At 46.0% G+C, this 15298-nt stretch overlaps 1 protein-coding gene across 2 annotated transcripts in view; it reads left to right on the forward strand.

Moving 5' to 3' along the window:
* The window catches only part of trip4 (thyroid hormone receptor interactor 4), a 115868-nt gene extending 108770 nt beyond the window's left edge, over nt 1-7098 (forward strand). The window contains exon 13 of one of the 2 annotated variants that reach the window (XM_033014954.1): nt 6676-7094. In XM_033014954.1, the coding sequence (XP_032870845.1) occupies nt 6676-6743 (68 nt within the window). In that variant the 3' untranslated portion in view covers nt 6744-7094. Of the gene's footprint in view, nt 1-6675 lie in introns of both variants that reach the window. The other variant, XM_033014953.1, reaches the window with a different exon arrangement.
* Nucleotides 7099-15298: the final 8200 nt, after the last annotated feature.

Here is a 15298-nt window from a genome sequence, read left to right on the forward strand (position 1 = left end):
ATTGTCCCGAGTGTGTGTAGGATCGTGTTAATATGCGGGGATTGCTAGTCGGTCCGGACCCGGTGGGCCGAAGGGCCTTTTTCCACACTGTATCTCTAAACTAAACATAAACTTGATGAGCTGAATGGCTGCCTCCTGTTCTGTAGTCTGTAACAGTTCTGTGATTCATCTCCAGGGCTTCCTTTCGGCAGTGCATTGAGAAATTGCCTTTGTGCTCTTTGGATTGTATATTGTCGCAGAGTTGAGATACAGAGTTGCAAGGAGAGGGTATGGGTCCTGGGGAGGGAGAGGGGGGGGGGGAGAGAGAAAGAAGGTAACTTGATTTCTGTGGCTAACTTGCTTGAAGATAAAAAAAAATTGTCGGCAGTGGAACCAATGCATTTTTATTCCCTTTGGAGTCCTGCCAGTTCACCGTGTTCACAATTTGTGTCACTAACTTTATATAATGTCCTGCTAATTGATACGGAAACTGGATATCTTTACAGAATCAACACATGCTGGAAACGTAGTTTTGCTCTTTGATCTTGCATGTGTAATTGGATTTCGCCTCAAAAGGGAAAATATATGGTCCTGCTGCTCGTTTGTTGTGTAGCCTCTGATGCCCTTTCAGAAATCATTAGTCACTGGGGTACTCCACTGTGCACGCCACAAGGGAATTGTCTGTCCAATAAGCAAGCCCGCTACTGATGGTACAAAAATATACCGATTCCGCCATCTGTTCCTGCTGTCATGCAGATGAAAACGTGTTCAGCGGTTCAACTATTGTAGCTGAAGGTGTTTACGTGATTTTTATTTGATGTACTGAGTCAACGGCTAATGCGTTTGGAACTGAAATTCCAACCCAGTAAACTAGTTGGCCAAAACACAAAGCAGCAGAGGAACTCGGCATGTTAGGCAGTATCCAAGGAGGGAATGGATAGGTGACGTTTCGGGTCGAGACACTTCTTCATCAAATTAGTTGGCCTAAGTCGGCAATAGATATTGTTTATCTGGCTACTGATTTGATGTTTGTTATCTTTCGCTGATAAATCTCCTCGCGTTACTTCATTTCCTCTCAATTCCTGCTACTTGCATCTCAGCTGTCGAAGGATTTATGGGGGGAAGAAAATATAAACTGCTGAAAGAACTCAGCAGATAGGTGAATCTGTGGAGGTACTGGGATGGTCGCCATTTTGGCACGGAAAGAATAGGGTACAGATATCCAGTATAAAGAGGTGAAAGGGAGTGATGAGACAAAGATGGTAGGTGGAACCTGATGAGGGGCGGGTTGGGGGGGGGGGGAAGGGGTAGCGGTGATGGGAAGATAGCGGTGGGGGAGGGGAGGGGAAGGGGAAGGGAAGAGGCGGAGGCTGGTGGGTAACAGGTAAGAAAGGGATGGTCGGAAGATGGAGCCATTAGGTTGAAGGTCACCCAAGCAGAATACGGGGTGCTGTTCCTTCAGTTTGCCTTTGGCATCACCATGGCAATGTAGAAGGCTGAGGACAGACTGAAATACATGGATTCAGAAGAATTACCTGCTGTTGTTAAGCTAGGTCTTTTTATGCAAGTTCCAATTGTTTGGACAAAAATCACATATTACTGCTTTATAACAGTTAAGTTACTTTAAGACCATTTCAGAAATGATGGCACTCAACAAACAATTAACTAACAAATTAAAGCAAACTAAAAAGAAATAACATGTTCCCTTTCCTGACTCCACCTCATAAGTACTTTAACGCTGTTAACAGAGCAAAGGGATATTAATCTCAAGAATCAAAATGGGGAAAGTGGGGGCAATTTTGCTTAAATGGTCATTCTAAGCCCATTCAGATCTTCATAGAGTCAGAGTTATACAACATGAACGTGGCTGGCCCAATTTGTCCATAATGATCAAGTTAGCATTCTGCGTGCCCAGAGACTGGCTGCCATTCCCAGATCAGCTCGCGTCCCAGGGACTGGCTGCAGTTCTCAGGTCGGCTCGCCTGCCCCGACCCTGCGAAAACGAATTGAAAAAAAACGTGGTTTCTCGGGTTACGGGCCGGATTCAGCCCGTGTGCCGTAGGTTGCCGAACCCTGTCCTAGATGTTTGGCCTCATTGTGGTCCTCCCCATGTTTTACAACCGATTCACCTGGTTAGTTTTATCATCGGCTGCTTCATGTTGTCGGCGGCTGCACATCCAACCAAGAAAGAAGAGAAGAAAAGAGATGCGACGTCACTCACAGCCGCCAACTGACGCGCTTCCCCTGACCACACAGATCGATGTGATATGGCGCAAAAAGACAAACTGTGCAGGGACTGAAGACAACGTGAGAATTCTGTCATCAGCGTGAGAATTGGCTGAAATGCGTGACTCTCACGCTCAAAGCGTGAGAGTTGGCAGCCCTGTCTAAGGCCAGGATGTGACAACAGACGCACAGGGAGACACATACACAAAGGAAGACACACACACACACACACACACACACACACACACACACACACACACACACACACACACACACACACACACACACACACACAGGGAGACAGGCACACACACACAGGGAGACAGACACACACACACACACACACAGAGGGAGACAGACAGACACACACACAGGGAGACAGGGAGACACACACACAGGGAGACACACACACACACACACAGGGAGACACAGACACACACACACGGACACACACACACACATAGGGATACACACACACACACACACACACAGGGAGACACAGACACACACACACAGGGACACACACACACACACACACACACAGGGAGACACAGACACACACACACAGGGACACACACACACACACACAGGGAGACACACACACACACACAGGGAGACACACAGAGACACGCACACACACACAGGGAGTCAGATACAGGGAGACACACACACACACACACACGGGGAGACAAACACACACACATGGGGAGACACACACACACACACACACACAGGGAGACATACTGGGAGGCACACACACACACACACAGGGAGGCACACACACACACACACAGGGAGGCACACACACACAGGGAGGCACACACACACACACACACAGGGAGGCACACACACACACACACGGGGAGGCACACACACACACAGGGAAACAGACACACACACCTTTCCTTCCCCCCCTCCCTCCTCCCACTCCCTTTCTTTCCTCCCCTCCTCTTTCCTCACCCTCCCTCTTTTTCCTCACGCTTCCTCTTTCTCCCCTTTCTCCTTCCTTTCCTTCATCCCTTACTACCCTCCCCTGTCTCTCTTAGACTCCATCCCTCCCTTTTTTTCTTTCTCTCTCTCTCTTTCTCCCCTCCCTCTCTTTCCCCGGCCGCCCAATGGGGAGTCTGGCGGGCAGGGTGCAGCGTGGATTGGCGGAGCTGGCGCTGCCGTGTGATTTGAAGGGCAGGAGGGAGGGAGCGAGGTTGCCGCGGCAGCTGGAAGTTCAGCGCTCGCAGATGGCGCACAAAAGCGCTGACACCCGCTGCCCGGGACCGACGCGCTTCCCCAAACCATGCAGATCGCTGTCATGCGGCGCAAAGAGACAAACTGTGCAGCAAAGATCCCATAGCTCCGCTATATAGCTCCGCTATAGGATCTTTGCTGTGCAGGGACTGAAGACAGCCTGTCAGCGTGAGAATTCTGTCTTCAGCGTGAGGGCGTGAGAATTGGCTGAAATGCGTGAGTGTCACGCTCAAAGCGTGAGAGTTGGCAGCCCTGTGACATGCCCCTGGATGGTGGTGAGAGAGAAGGTGCAGGGACGTCTTGCCCCTTTGGTTGCAGGGGAAAGTACAGGGAGATGGGGACCAGGGAGTCATGGGGAGAATGGTCCCTGCAGAAAGCAGGAAGGAGTGGGGGTTGAGAGGAGATGGAGTGGGGTGAAGAGGGCTGGTCATCATGATCTCCAGCATGGAAACAGGGATGTATGATGGTCTACATAGGCACAATGGATGAAGCGTAGTTTCTGTTCCAGTGCATTATCAAAACCTGGAGGGCAACACAGTGGCGCAATGGGAGAGTTGCTGCCTCACAGCGCCAGAGACCCGGGTTCGATCCTGACTACGGGTGCAGTCTGTGCAGAGTTTATACATTCTCACTGGGACCGCGTGGGTTTTCACCGGGTGCTCCGGTTTCCTCCCAAGTTCCAAATACGTGCAGGTTTTTAGGTTCATTGGCTTCTGAATAGAACTAGTGTAATTTGTTGGTCGGCGTGGACTCGGTGGGCCTGTTCCCACTCTGTATCTCCAAAAACTAAAAAACAACTTGTATAGAACTGACAAATCTTTCAAGTTTTTTTTAATGAAAAAAACGTTTTTGCTGTGGACAAATGCAACCAATTTTGGAAGCAATTTTATAAAACAAAGAAGAAAATTCTCACCAAATACAGCGCCCTCCATAATGTTTGGGACAAATACCCATCATTTATTTATTTGCCTCTGTACTCCACAATTTGAGATTTATAATAGAAAAAATCACATGTGGTTAAAGTGGACATTGTCAGATTTTAATAAAGGTCATTTTTATACATTTTGGTTTCACCATGTAGAAATTACAGCAGTGTTTATACATAGTCCCCCACACTTCAAACAGATCAGAAACACTCTTGAGGAGTGAGGTGTGGATTTGTCAATGACCACTGTCCGCAGAAGACTTCATGAACAGAAATACAGAGGCTACACTGCAAGATGCAAACCACTGGTTAGCCGCAAAAATAGGATGGCCAGGTTACAGTTTGCCAAGAAGTACTTAAAAGAGCAACCACAGTTCTGGAAAAAGGTCTTGTGGACAGATGAGACGAAGATTAACATATCAGAGTGATGGCAAGAATAGAGTATGGAGGGGAGAAGGAACTGCCCAAGATCCAAAGCATACCACCTCATCTGTAAAACACAGTGGTGGGGGTGTTATGGCCTGGGCATGAATAGCTGCTGAAGGTACTGGCCTACTTATCTTCATTGATGATACAGCTGCTGATGGTAGTAGCATAATGAATTCTGAAGTGTATAGACACATCCTATTTGCTCAAGTTCAAACAAATGCCTCAAAACGAATTGGCCGACAGTTCATTCTACAGCAAGACAATGATCCCAAACATACTGCTAAAGCAACAAAGGAGTTTTTCAAATTTTAAAAAGGGTAATTTCTTGATTGGCCAAATCAATCACCCGATCTGAACCCAATTGAGCATGCCTTTTGTATGCTGAAGAGAAAACTGAAGGGGACTGGCCCCCAAAACAAGTATAAGCTAAAGATGGCTGCAATACAGACCTGGCAGAGCATCACCAGAGAAGACACCCAGCAACTGGTGATGTCCATGAATCACAGACTTCAAGCAGTCATTGCATGCAAAGTATATGCAACAAAATACTAAACATGACTACTTTCATTTGCATGACATTGCTGTGTCTCAAACATTACGGTGCCCTGAAATGGGGGGATATGTATAAACACTGCTGTAATTTCTACATGGTGAAACCAAAATGTATAAAAATGGCCTTTATTAAAATGTGATTTTTTTCTATTACGTCTCAAAGTGTGGAGTACAGATGGGTCTTTGTCCCAATCATTATGGAGGGTACTGTAAGTAGTTTTTGTGGCATTTACTCAACAGCCTGACTGCTTTCATGTGCTCTTCTATTCAATGCTCTTGTATGAATGTCCAGTACCTGACTCTACAAGATATGTAATCAATTGCACAGATCAATGTAAAAATATTGTTTTTACTCTCTGAGTCTCCTTCTGTTTCAGCAGCTTGTGCATCACACATAACAGAAGTTCATCATTTATGATTTGCAATTAACAGTAATGAAGAATAGAGAAGATTTCAATATTGCAGATCTAATTATACACAAGAGAGAATTCATTTGTCTAACTATAGTCATTAATATATTGGCTTGTTTCCAAAATGCTTTGATAGAATGGTTGAACCACTTTAAAATGATTGTGATCGGGGTTGATCAAATCTGCTGGAGTAATTCAGGAGGTCAGACAGCATCTCTGGAGGAAAGGAATAGGTGACTTTTCGGGTCGAGACCCAAATCGTCACTTATTCCTCTTCTCCAGAGATACTATCTGACCCACTGAATTACTCCAGCTTTTTGTGTCTATCTTCGGTTTAAACCAGCATCTGTAGTTCATGCAATAATCTCTGCTTGCTTCTTTAATCCCTACTCATCTGTGATTTAATGTCCTTTTGGAACAGGAAGATCTGTCTTGCCCTTGACCCCAATCATCACATCATACACTGTGTATATAAAGGGCAGAATCTCCTGGTATTTACTTTGGAGGAGATGCTGATATCTCCTGAGTGAGGCTTCCTTACACACCTTGTTATAAATGACCTACGAGGCATTATTGTCTATTTCCTACCCCCCTTCATTATAAACATTAGAAAATAACCAGTTATAGATCGTATTAATTTGTAAGGAGCTACAGCAATAAAAAAGCACAAAGTGCTGAAGTAACTCAGTCAGTTAGGCAGCATCTCTGGAGAATGTGGATAGGTGATATTTCAAGTCTGGACCCTTCTTCAGACTGAAGAGAGGTCCCGACCAGAAACATCTCCTATCCATATTCACCAGAAATGTTGCCTGACCCGCTGAGTTACTTCAGCATTTAGTGTCTTTTTTTGTAGTAATTTGTAATATATTGCTTATCCTGCAGTAAATGGGTTTTTGTGTGTGTTTACCACAGGGAAATTGGACTCCAAGGTGCATCAAGGAATGAAGAAGGCATTAATGCGGCAGAAACAGATAACATAGTGCACAAGAAACCAAACGTGGGATGTGGCACGAGGTTTGGATTGCCTTGTGCTCTGAAGTCCCAGAGCTGGTAACTTAAAAGTGTATTGTAAAATGTATAGCCAGTTGCAAAATCTAACAACCCTCCACTGCATTAACCAGCAGCCTGACACTGATGACCTAGAAATCTCAAAGCCTTTATTATATGTATCAATATTTAAGAATGTAATTCAAATACTTGATAATGTTAAAGAGAGGATTGTTCAGAAACATACATTCCAGTAATCCTGCCACCATTTGGCAATCCACAAAACAAAGATTTGTTCAGCTTTACTTTCCACATTTGATTAAAGGAGTTAATGATGCTTGAAACCTATCTGTCTTTGGCCATGCTTTCTGGTAATGGAAGAAACTTTAAAGGAGGTGCTTATAGGCTCCTGGAAGAAATATAACATTGCAGCTGACCCTTGCCGCTCAAAATGGGGGAAGAAGCATTTGAGATGGTGTAAAGAGAGTCAAGACCATGTACTGGGAGGTCACAGAAACAGTGGAAATCGCAGATCAGCTCACAAAATAATAGACAATTGCCCAGTTGGCCAACACCTGCTCCACTTGTGGAAATGTCTGTAGTCCCCATAATGGTCCCATCAACCAAACTGAGTGGAACTAAGTCATCCTAAGACCACCTCAGAAGAAGACGTGAAATGTCACGTTTTTTCATTTTAACCAAGATTGGGTTTGAGGCATTATTGTATGTTCAGCAGTCACTATTTTAGCAACAACCCTTGTTTAAGATTCAGCTTACAGGATTTTTAAACAGAGTGGGAGTGTGGAAGTCACAAGCATCGTCAGCATTTATTACCATCTCTGGTTGCCCTTGAATGCTTATGGACGTTTGATACTCCTGGGGCTTGCTTGACTATTTCAGAGATAATTAAGAATTGAGCACATCGATGTGAGTGTGGGTTCACGTAATTGACCAGAGCAGATAGGCACAGCAGGTTGTATTCCTGTAGGTCTTTAGCAAACCAGATGGGCTTTTTAATCAACAAATCCAACTGCTTCTGGGTGAGTTGCCAACTTTTTATTTTCTGGTTCTTTTTTTACTTTTGAAACTGAATTCATTTCTGAAGCTGGGATTTTGAACTTTCTTTCTGTGGATTGTAAGTTTGCAACGCTTCATTGCTTCCCTGGAAATGTACCCACGACACGGGAGACACAGTGGCCCAGCGGGAGGATTGCTGCCTTGCAGTGCCAGAGAACCGGGTTCAATCCTGACTGCGAATGCTGTCTCTACAGTCTGTACGTTCTCCATGTGACCGCATGGGTTTCCCCCGGGTGCTCTGGTTTCCTCACACACTCCAAAGACGTACAGGTTTGTAGGTTAATTGGCTTTGGTAAAGATTATAAATTGTCCCTAGTGTGTAGGATCGTGATAGTGTATGCGGTTGGTCGCTGGTCGGACCGGACTCAGTGGGCCGATGGGCCTATTCCTGCGCTGTATATCTAAACTAGACTAAACTAACCTACTCAAGAGTTACAGGTAGACAAAAATGCTGGAGAAACTCAGCGGGTGAGGCAACATCTATGGAGTGAAGTAAATAGGCCACGTTTCGGGTTGAGACCCTTCTTCAGCCTGATGTGTTACAATACATTGTTGAGGATATCCCAGCAAAGGGACTTCTCTGTCTGTCCGTCAGTGCTAAGGGATTCAACGTCAACTTCACAAGATACTGTATTGATCCCAGTCAGGAAAATTGTTCATTCGTTGTATATGCCACTGCTTGATTTAGAAGCTGTGCGTATACCCTGTGTTTATGCTTAGAGAGTCCTTGCTTATTACCTCTGTTGAACAGAGTAGCTGTAATCCCATTATTTGTTTCCTTTACTGCTGAAACCTAAGAATATCAGTGTCTAAGTAAAGAATTGATAGTTAAATCCAAACCGAGACCATTGCTGTTCATTTTGACTGTGTAGTGCCGACAAGACGCAGAGCAAAGCTTTCATTTTCTAAGGTACACAAAAATGCTGGAGAAACTCAGCGGGTGCAGCAGCATCTATGGAGCGAAGGAAATAGGTGACGTTTCGGGCCGAAATCCTTCTTCAGACCCATCATTTTCTACATATGTTACTGTCAGTGACTTGGCAGATTGGTTCTGATAGTTTGTGTTGCTCTGATTCTGGCTCTTCCTTATTTTCCTAACTTGCTGCCTGGATCGAGAGTGCTGTCATAAGCTGCTGGGCATGTATTTCTGATGACACGGGATATTGGTGATCACAAGGCTGCTGTAAGCATCGTGCTTGGACAATGTCATTGGAGGTGGCTTTCTTTTGAACTATCCCCGATGCGTCCTTTCAAAAGAAGCATGTTCTTTGCAATTCTGGTGACCCACCAGTGGATACAGGGACAGAGATTGCACAAGATTAGAGCAGAGTTCCTCTCTTAGCCTCATCTATGGTTCCATCACTAGGGTGTATCCTTGGTAACCTTGACTCCAAGCTTCCTATCCTATCCTATCAAGCCACCAAATATCAGCAGTGAAGCTTTGTTTAGAGATGCAGCACGGACACAGGCCCTTCAGCCCACCGACTCCATGCTGACCAGCGATCACTTGCTCACACTACTTCTATGTGATCACACTTTTGTTTCCACTTCCAACACATTAGGGGCAATTTTACAGAGGACAATTAACCTGCAAATCTGCAGGCTTTCAGGATGTTGGAGGACACCAGGGCACCTGCAGAAAACCCACGAGGTCACAGGGAGAATTTGCAAACTACACACAGACAGCATCCAAGGTCTCTGTTGCTAAGACACTGTAGCAATCATTGTCTTTCAATTAGTCCATTACAACCACAAAATGATGAAAGCAGAAACCCTGTTCATGAAAGGTTTTGCAAAACACAGATCCAGCGTCATGTGAGTCTTACCATATGTCTCATTATCCGCTTGGTATTCCCAGTTTATTTGACATCAAAATGACATCAATGTAATTGAATGAATCAATACCACATGCTTCTGCTACCTCCCTCAGGAACTTGTACCACAAACTGAAACGCAGTCCCTGCTGATGAGTTTTGAATCTGCTTCCCTTCAGCGTGGGTCGTATCCTTTAGTTCTGTTGGGTGGAGCAGACACATCTGTCGGCAAATAACGAAGATAGACACAAAGTGCTGGAGTCCTTCAGCGGGCCAGGTAGCATCTCTGGGGAAAAAACAATGGGTGGTGTTCAGGGTCGGGAACCTTCATCAGACTGTAAATAGAGGAGAGGAAACTGGGGGTACAAATAGACCAGAGCAAAGCAGGACCGGCAACAGATGACCAACGAAAGGTGGAGCCCATAATGGTCCATTGTTGGCTGGGGAAGAGGTGATAGTGAAGGAAAGAATGCGAACAGTGGAACTAGCAGGACAATTAGGATGGGGGAGGGGGAAGGGAGAGGAAGGGTCGGGGGGGGGGGGGGGGGGGTGAGAAATGCGGAAGTTACTTGAAATTAGAGAAACGGTTGCCCAGTCTGCGCTTGGTCTCACCGATAAATAGGATCTCACACCGAGAACAACAGATACGGTAAATGAGGTTGGAAGAGGTGCAAGTGAACTTCTGCCTCACCTGAAAGGACTGTCGAGGACTCTGGATGGAATTGAGGCAGGAGGTATAGGGACAGGTGTTGCACCTCCTGCAATTGCAAGAGAAAGTTCCTGGGGAGGAGGGGGTTTAGGTGGGAAGGGACGAGTGACCCAGGGAGTTGCAGAGGGAACGGTCTCTGCGGAAAGCAGAAGGAGGTGGAGATGGGAAAATGTGACTCATGGTGGGATCCCGTTGAAGATGGCGAAAATGTTGGAGGATGATGTGTTGTATGCGACGGCTGATGGGGTGAAAGGTAAATAAAGTGGGGGGCTGTGGGCCATTGTCAGGTTGGGCCAGAAGACCACAGGTTCAAATTGTTGTTGAGTTCTCTCGTCCCTTGATTCTGGGGACCCTTCCTCAGGCTGAGAGTCAGAAGAAAGGAAAGCAAGAGATGTATAACCATATAACCATATAACAATTACAGCACGGAAACAGGCCATCTCGACCCTTCTAGTCCGTGCCGAACACGTATTCTCCCCTAGTCCCATATACCTGCGCTCAGACCATAACCCTCCATTCCTTTCCCGTCCATATAACTATCCAATTTATTTTTAAATGATAAAAATGAATCTGCCTCCACCACCTTCACTGGAAGCTCATTCCACACAGCCACCACTCTCTGAGTAAAGAAGTTCCCCCTCATGTTACCCCTAAACTTCTGTCCCTTAATTCTCAAGTCATGTCCCCTTGTTTGAATCTTCCCTACTCTCAGTGGGAAAAGCTTATCCACGTCAACTCTGTCTATCCCTCTCATCATTTTAAAGACCTCTATCAAGTCCCCCCTTAACCTTCTGCGCTCCAAAGAATAAAGCCCTAACTTGTTCAACCTTTCTCTGTAACTTAGTTGCTGAAACCCAGGCAACATTCTAGTAAATCTCCTCTGTACTCTCTATTTTGTTGACATCCTTCCCATAATTAGGCGACCAAAATTGTGCCCCATACTCCAGAATTGGCCTCACCAATGCCTTGTACAATTTTAACATTACATCCCAACTTCTATACTCAATGCTCTGATTTATAAAGGCCAGCACACCAAAAGCTTTCTTTACCACCCTATCTACATGAGACTCCACTTTCAGGGAACTGTGCACAGTTATTCCCAGATCCCTCTGTTCACCTGCATTCTTCAATTCCCTACCATTTACCATGTACGTCCTATTTTGATTTGTCCTGCCAAGATGTAGCACCTCACACTTATCAGCATTAAACTCCATCTGCCATCTTTCAGTCCACTCTTCCAACTGGCATAAATCTCTCTGTAGACTTTGAAAATCTACTTCATTATCCACAACCCCACCTATCTTAGTATCATCTGCATACTTACTAATCCAATTTACCACACCATCATCCAGATCATTGATGTACATGACAAACAACAGTGGACCCAACACAGATCCCTGTGGCACCCCACTAGTCACTGGCCTCCAACCTGACAAACAACCATCCACCATTACTCTCTGGCATCTCCCTTTCAGCCACTGTTGAATCCATCTTGCTACTCCACCATTAATACCCAACCATTGAACCTTCTTAACCAACCTTCCATGAGGAACCTTGTCAAAGGCCTTACTGAAGTCCATATATACAACATATATACAACACCATGTAGACGGTGATTGTGAGAGATATAGAACAAATGAATGAAAAATATGCAAAAAGGAACGATGATCAAGGAAACGGTCCATTGTTGACTGCAGGCTAGGTGATAACAAGTTGTACAGACTATATCTCTATATCACCATCTATATCTCTCGTTTCCCTTTCCTCTGACTCTCAGTCCGAGGAAGGGTCTCAACCCGAAACGTCACCCATTCCTGTTCTCCGGAGATGCTGCCTGACCCAGTGAGTTACTCCAGCTTTATGTGTCTATCTTCGGTTTAAACCAGCATCTGCAGTTCTCTCCTACACACCTTGTTATATCAATGTCAGTTTACATCCAGTACGGTCACGGTCACGGTCACGGTCACAGACACACACACAGACACACACACACACACAGACACAGACACACACACACACACACACACACACACACACACACACACACACACACACACACACACACACACACACACACACACACACACACACACACTATCCATCCACACAGAAACACCTACTGTCACTTCTTTGCACAGTTCCCCACATCCCTGACACGCAACACACTGCCCCTCCCCACACACACACACACGCTTAGAAAATTTCATTATGGTTTGGAACATTTCTTGACAGATGGAACAACTTATTTTCAGGCTTCTGGAGCTAACACTCCACAGTGCGATCATTAAAATGATTCTTCCTGACTTTCGCTAGCAGTGCACCTGGGGTATTCCCCATAATTGCAACGTTTGCAGTGAGGACTCAGTGTAAAATTTTCCAGGTGGAAAGCTACGTATTGCAACACTCCTTCATCAGGAGGAAGTGTATTAATATTTGAAAGCTTACAATACTGCTCCACTCTTCTCTCACTTGCCTATTAATCTATCCACCTTCTTGGTCTGTCACTCCAATGACGCATTGCACCCAACGCGTCATTGACCAAGTGTGCTTGTCTGTACGGAGTTTGTATGTTCTACCTGTGGCCTGCGTGGGTTTTCTCCGGGAGCTCCGGTTTCCCCCCACTCCAAAGACATACAGGTTTGTATGCTTATTGGCTTGGTATAATTGTAAAATTGTTCCTTGTGTGTGTAGGATAGTGTTATAGTGCAGTGGCACGGATAAGGTGGGCCTAAGGACCTGTTTCTGCATTGTCTCTCTAAACTAAACTAACATACAAAGTGCTGGAGTAACTCAGTGGGTCAGGCAGCATCTGTGGAGGGAATGGATAGGCGATATTTTGGGTGGGGCCCTTCCTCACACTCCCCAATCTGAAAACATGACCCAATCCGATTAATTCCCTCCATTGATGCTGCCTGACCCAAAGAGTTACTCCAGCATTTTGTGTTTTGCTCAAGATTCCAGTACAGGTGCACAACCTTTTATCCGGAGTTCCGGAAACCGAAAAGCTCCGAAAACCGGACATTTTTTCCAGGATGTCGTCTGCACACCAAAGCTCACGTTTGGCGCCAAACTTGACCCGAAACGACCTACGGTCAACCCAGGTCTGTACTACTGTAGCGGCTGCCTCCTCCCCGTAGACTGGGGAGACACTTAAACATCTGTAAATCATTGCTTAAAGTTAGTTAGTCAGTTAGTTTGGAGGGCTTTTATGTGAGGGGGAAGGGGGGGGGGGGTGAAGGGGGAAACTTTAATTCTTAGCCCCCTACCTGGTCGGAGAGGCGGGGAGCGGGCAAGGCAATGCCTTACTGGGTCGCCGTGCCGTAAGCTCCGGAGCGCTGTGGCCGCCGACTCCCAACATCGCGGAGCTGGGGCTGCGGGCGTTCGGCCGCGGGCGGCGCCGGTTGTAGCTCCGACCCCGGCAACTCTACCCCTGGCTGCGCGGCGCTCCAAATCCAGCGCGGCCCGCGGCCGGACGCCCGCAGCCCCAGCTCCGCGATGTTGGGAGTCGGGGGCCACAGCGCTCCGGAGCTTACTGCACGGCGACCCGGTAAGGCATTGCCCAGCTCCCCGCCTCTCCGACCAGGTAGGGGACTAAGAATTAAAGTTTCCCCCTTCACCCCCCCCCACCACATAAAATCCCTCCAAACTAACTGACTAACATTTAAGCAATGATTTACAATGATTCCCTGGTCTCCGGGGAGGAGGCAGCTGCTCCAGACTTTTCAAGCCGCCCGCGCTACCCACCTAATCTACGCTAAAAATCTTCCATTCCGAAATCCGAAAAATTCCGAAATCCGAGAAGTGTCTGGTCCCAAGGCTTTCGGATAAAAGGTTGTGCACCTGTATCTGCATTCCTTGTGCTTCCATTATTAAAGACTAACTTCGCACAGAGGACTTTTTCACATAAAATTGTAAATGTGCTTAGAAAATAAAAAATAAATCCTTAATTTTCAAGAATGGTCCCCAAATAAAACCATTCTTCATTAAACACTGGCTCAGAGACAGAGAAAAACACACAAAGTGCTAGAAGAACTCAGCGGGTCAGGCAGCATCTGTGGAGGTAATGGACAGGCAACTTTTCGGGTTGGGACTGAATGTGGTGGGGGAGAAAGCTGGAAAAGAGACCTGAGGGGGGGGGGGGGGGGGGGGGGGGACAAAGTCTGGCAAGTGATATGTGGAAGATAGACACAAAACGTAGGAGTAACTCAGCGGGTCAGGCAGCATCTCTGGAGAAAAGGAATAGGTGACATTTCGGGTCAAAATTGAGTTCACCCTCTGAATGTGCCGATCTAAAAGTCCCTTAAATGTTACTCTCGTATCGGTCACCTGCTCTTTATTTCTGTTACAGCCTTTCAGAAGGCTTCACCCAGCTAATTAATAAGACTGCACAAATCATTTCCTCCCAGAAAGCCAGCAAGGCACTAACCCACCCAACCTCCAGGGGTAAGTAATTGTCAAAGCTGTTACCGAGACTGAATGCTTGTGAATGTCTTAGACATTTACAAACATTCCTATCTACTTAGACACTCATGAAAAAGTAATTAATAATATTTTAAAACTATGAGCAACCGCCCTCACATTCTTAAAAGTTCATTTAAAGTTTAGTTTAGTTTAGAGATACAGCATGGATACAGGCCCACCGAGTCCACAGCAACCAACGATCACCCGTTCACTAGTTCTATCCGACAAAATTAATTGAAATCAATTAACCCACAAGCCTCTACGTCTTTTGAATTTGGGAGGAAACCGGAGCACCCGGAGAAAACCCACGCAGTTACAGGAATTATGTACAAACTCCGTACAGACAGTACCTGTAGTCAGGAGCGAACCCGGCTGTAATGTAGCAAATCTACTGCTGCACCACTGTGCTGCCCTTAAAATAATTGAACAATGTAAAAAATGGTAGCAGGAGTCAACTATTTGGCCCCAATACTTGCCCTGCCTTTCA

This window comes from Amblyraja radiata, chromosome X (assembly GCF_010909765.2).
Source record: "Amblyraja radiata isolate CabotCenter1 chromosome X, sAmbRad1.1.pri, whole genome shotgun sequence".
Lineage (NCBI taxonomy): Eukaryota > Metazoa > Chordata > Chondrichthyes > Rajiformes > Rajidae > Amblyraja > Amblyraja radiata.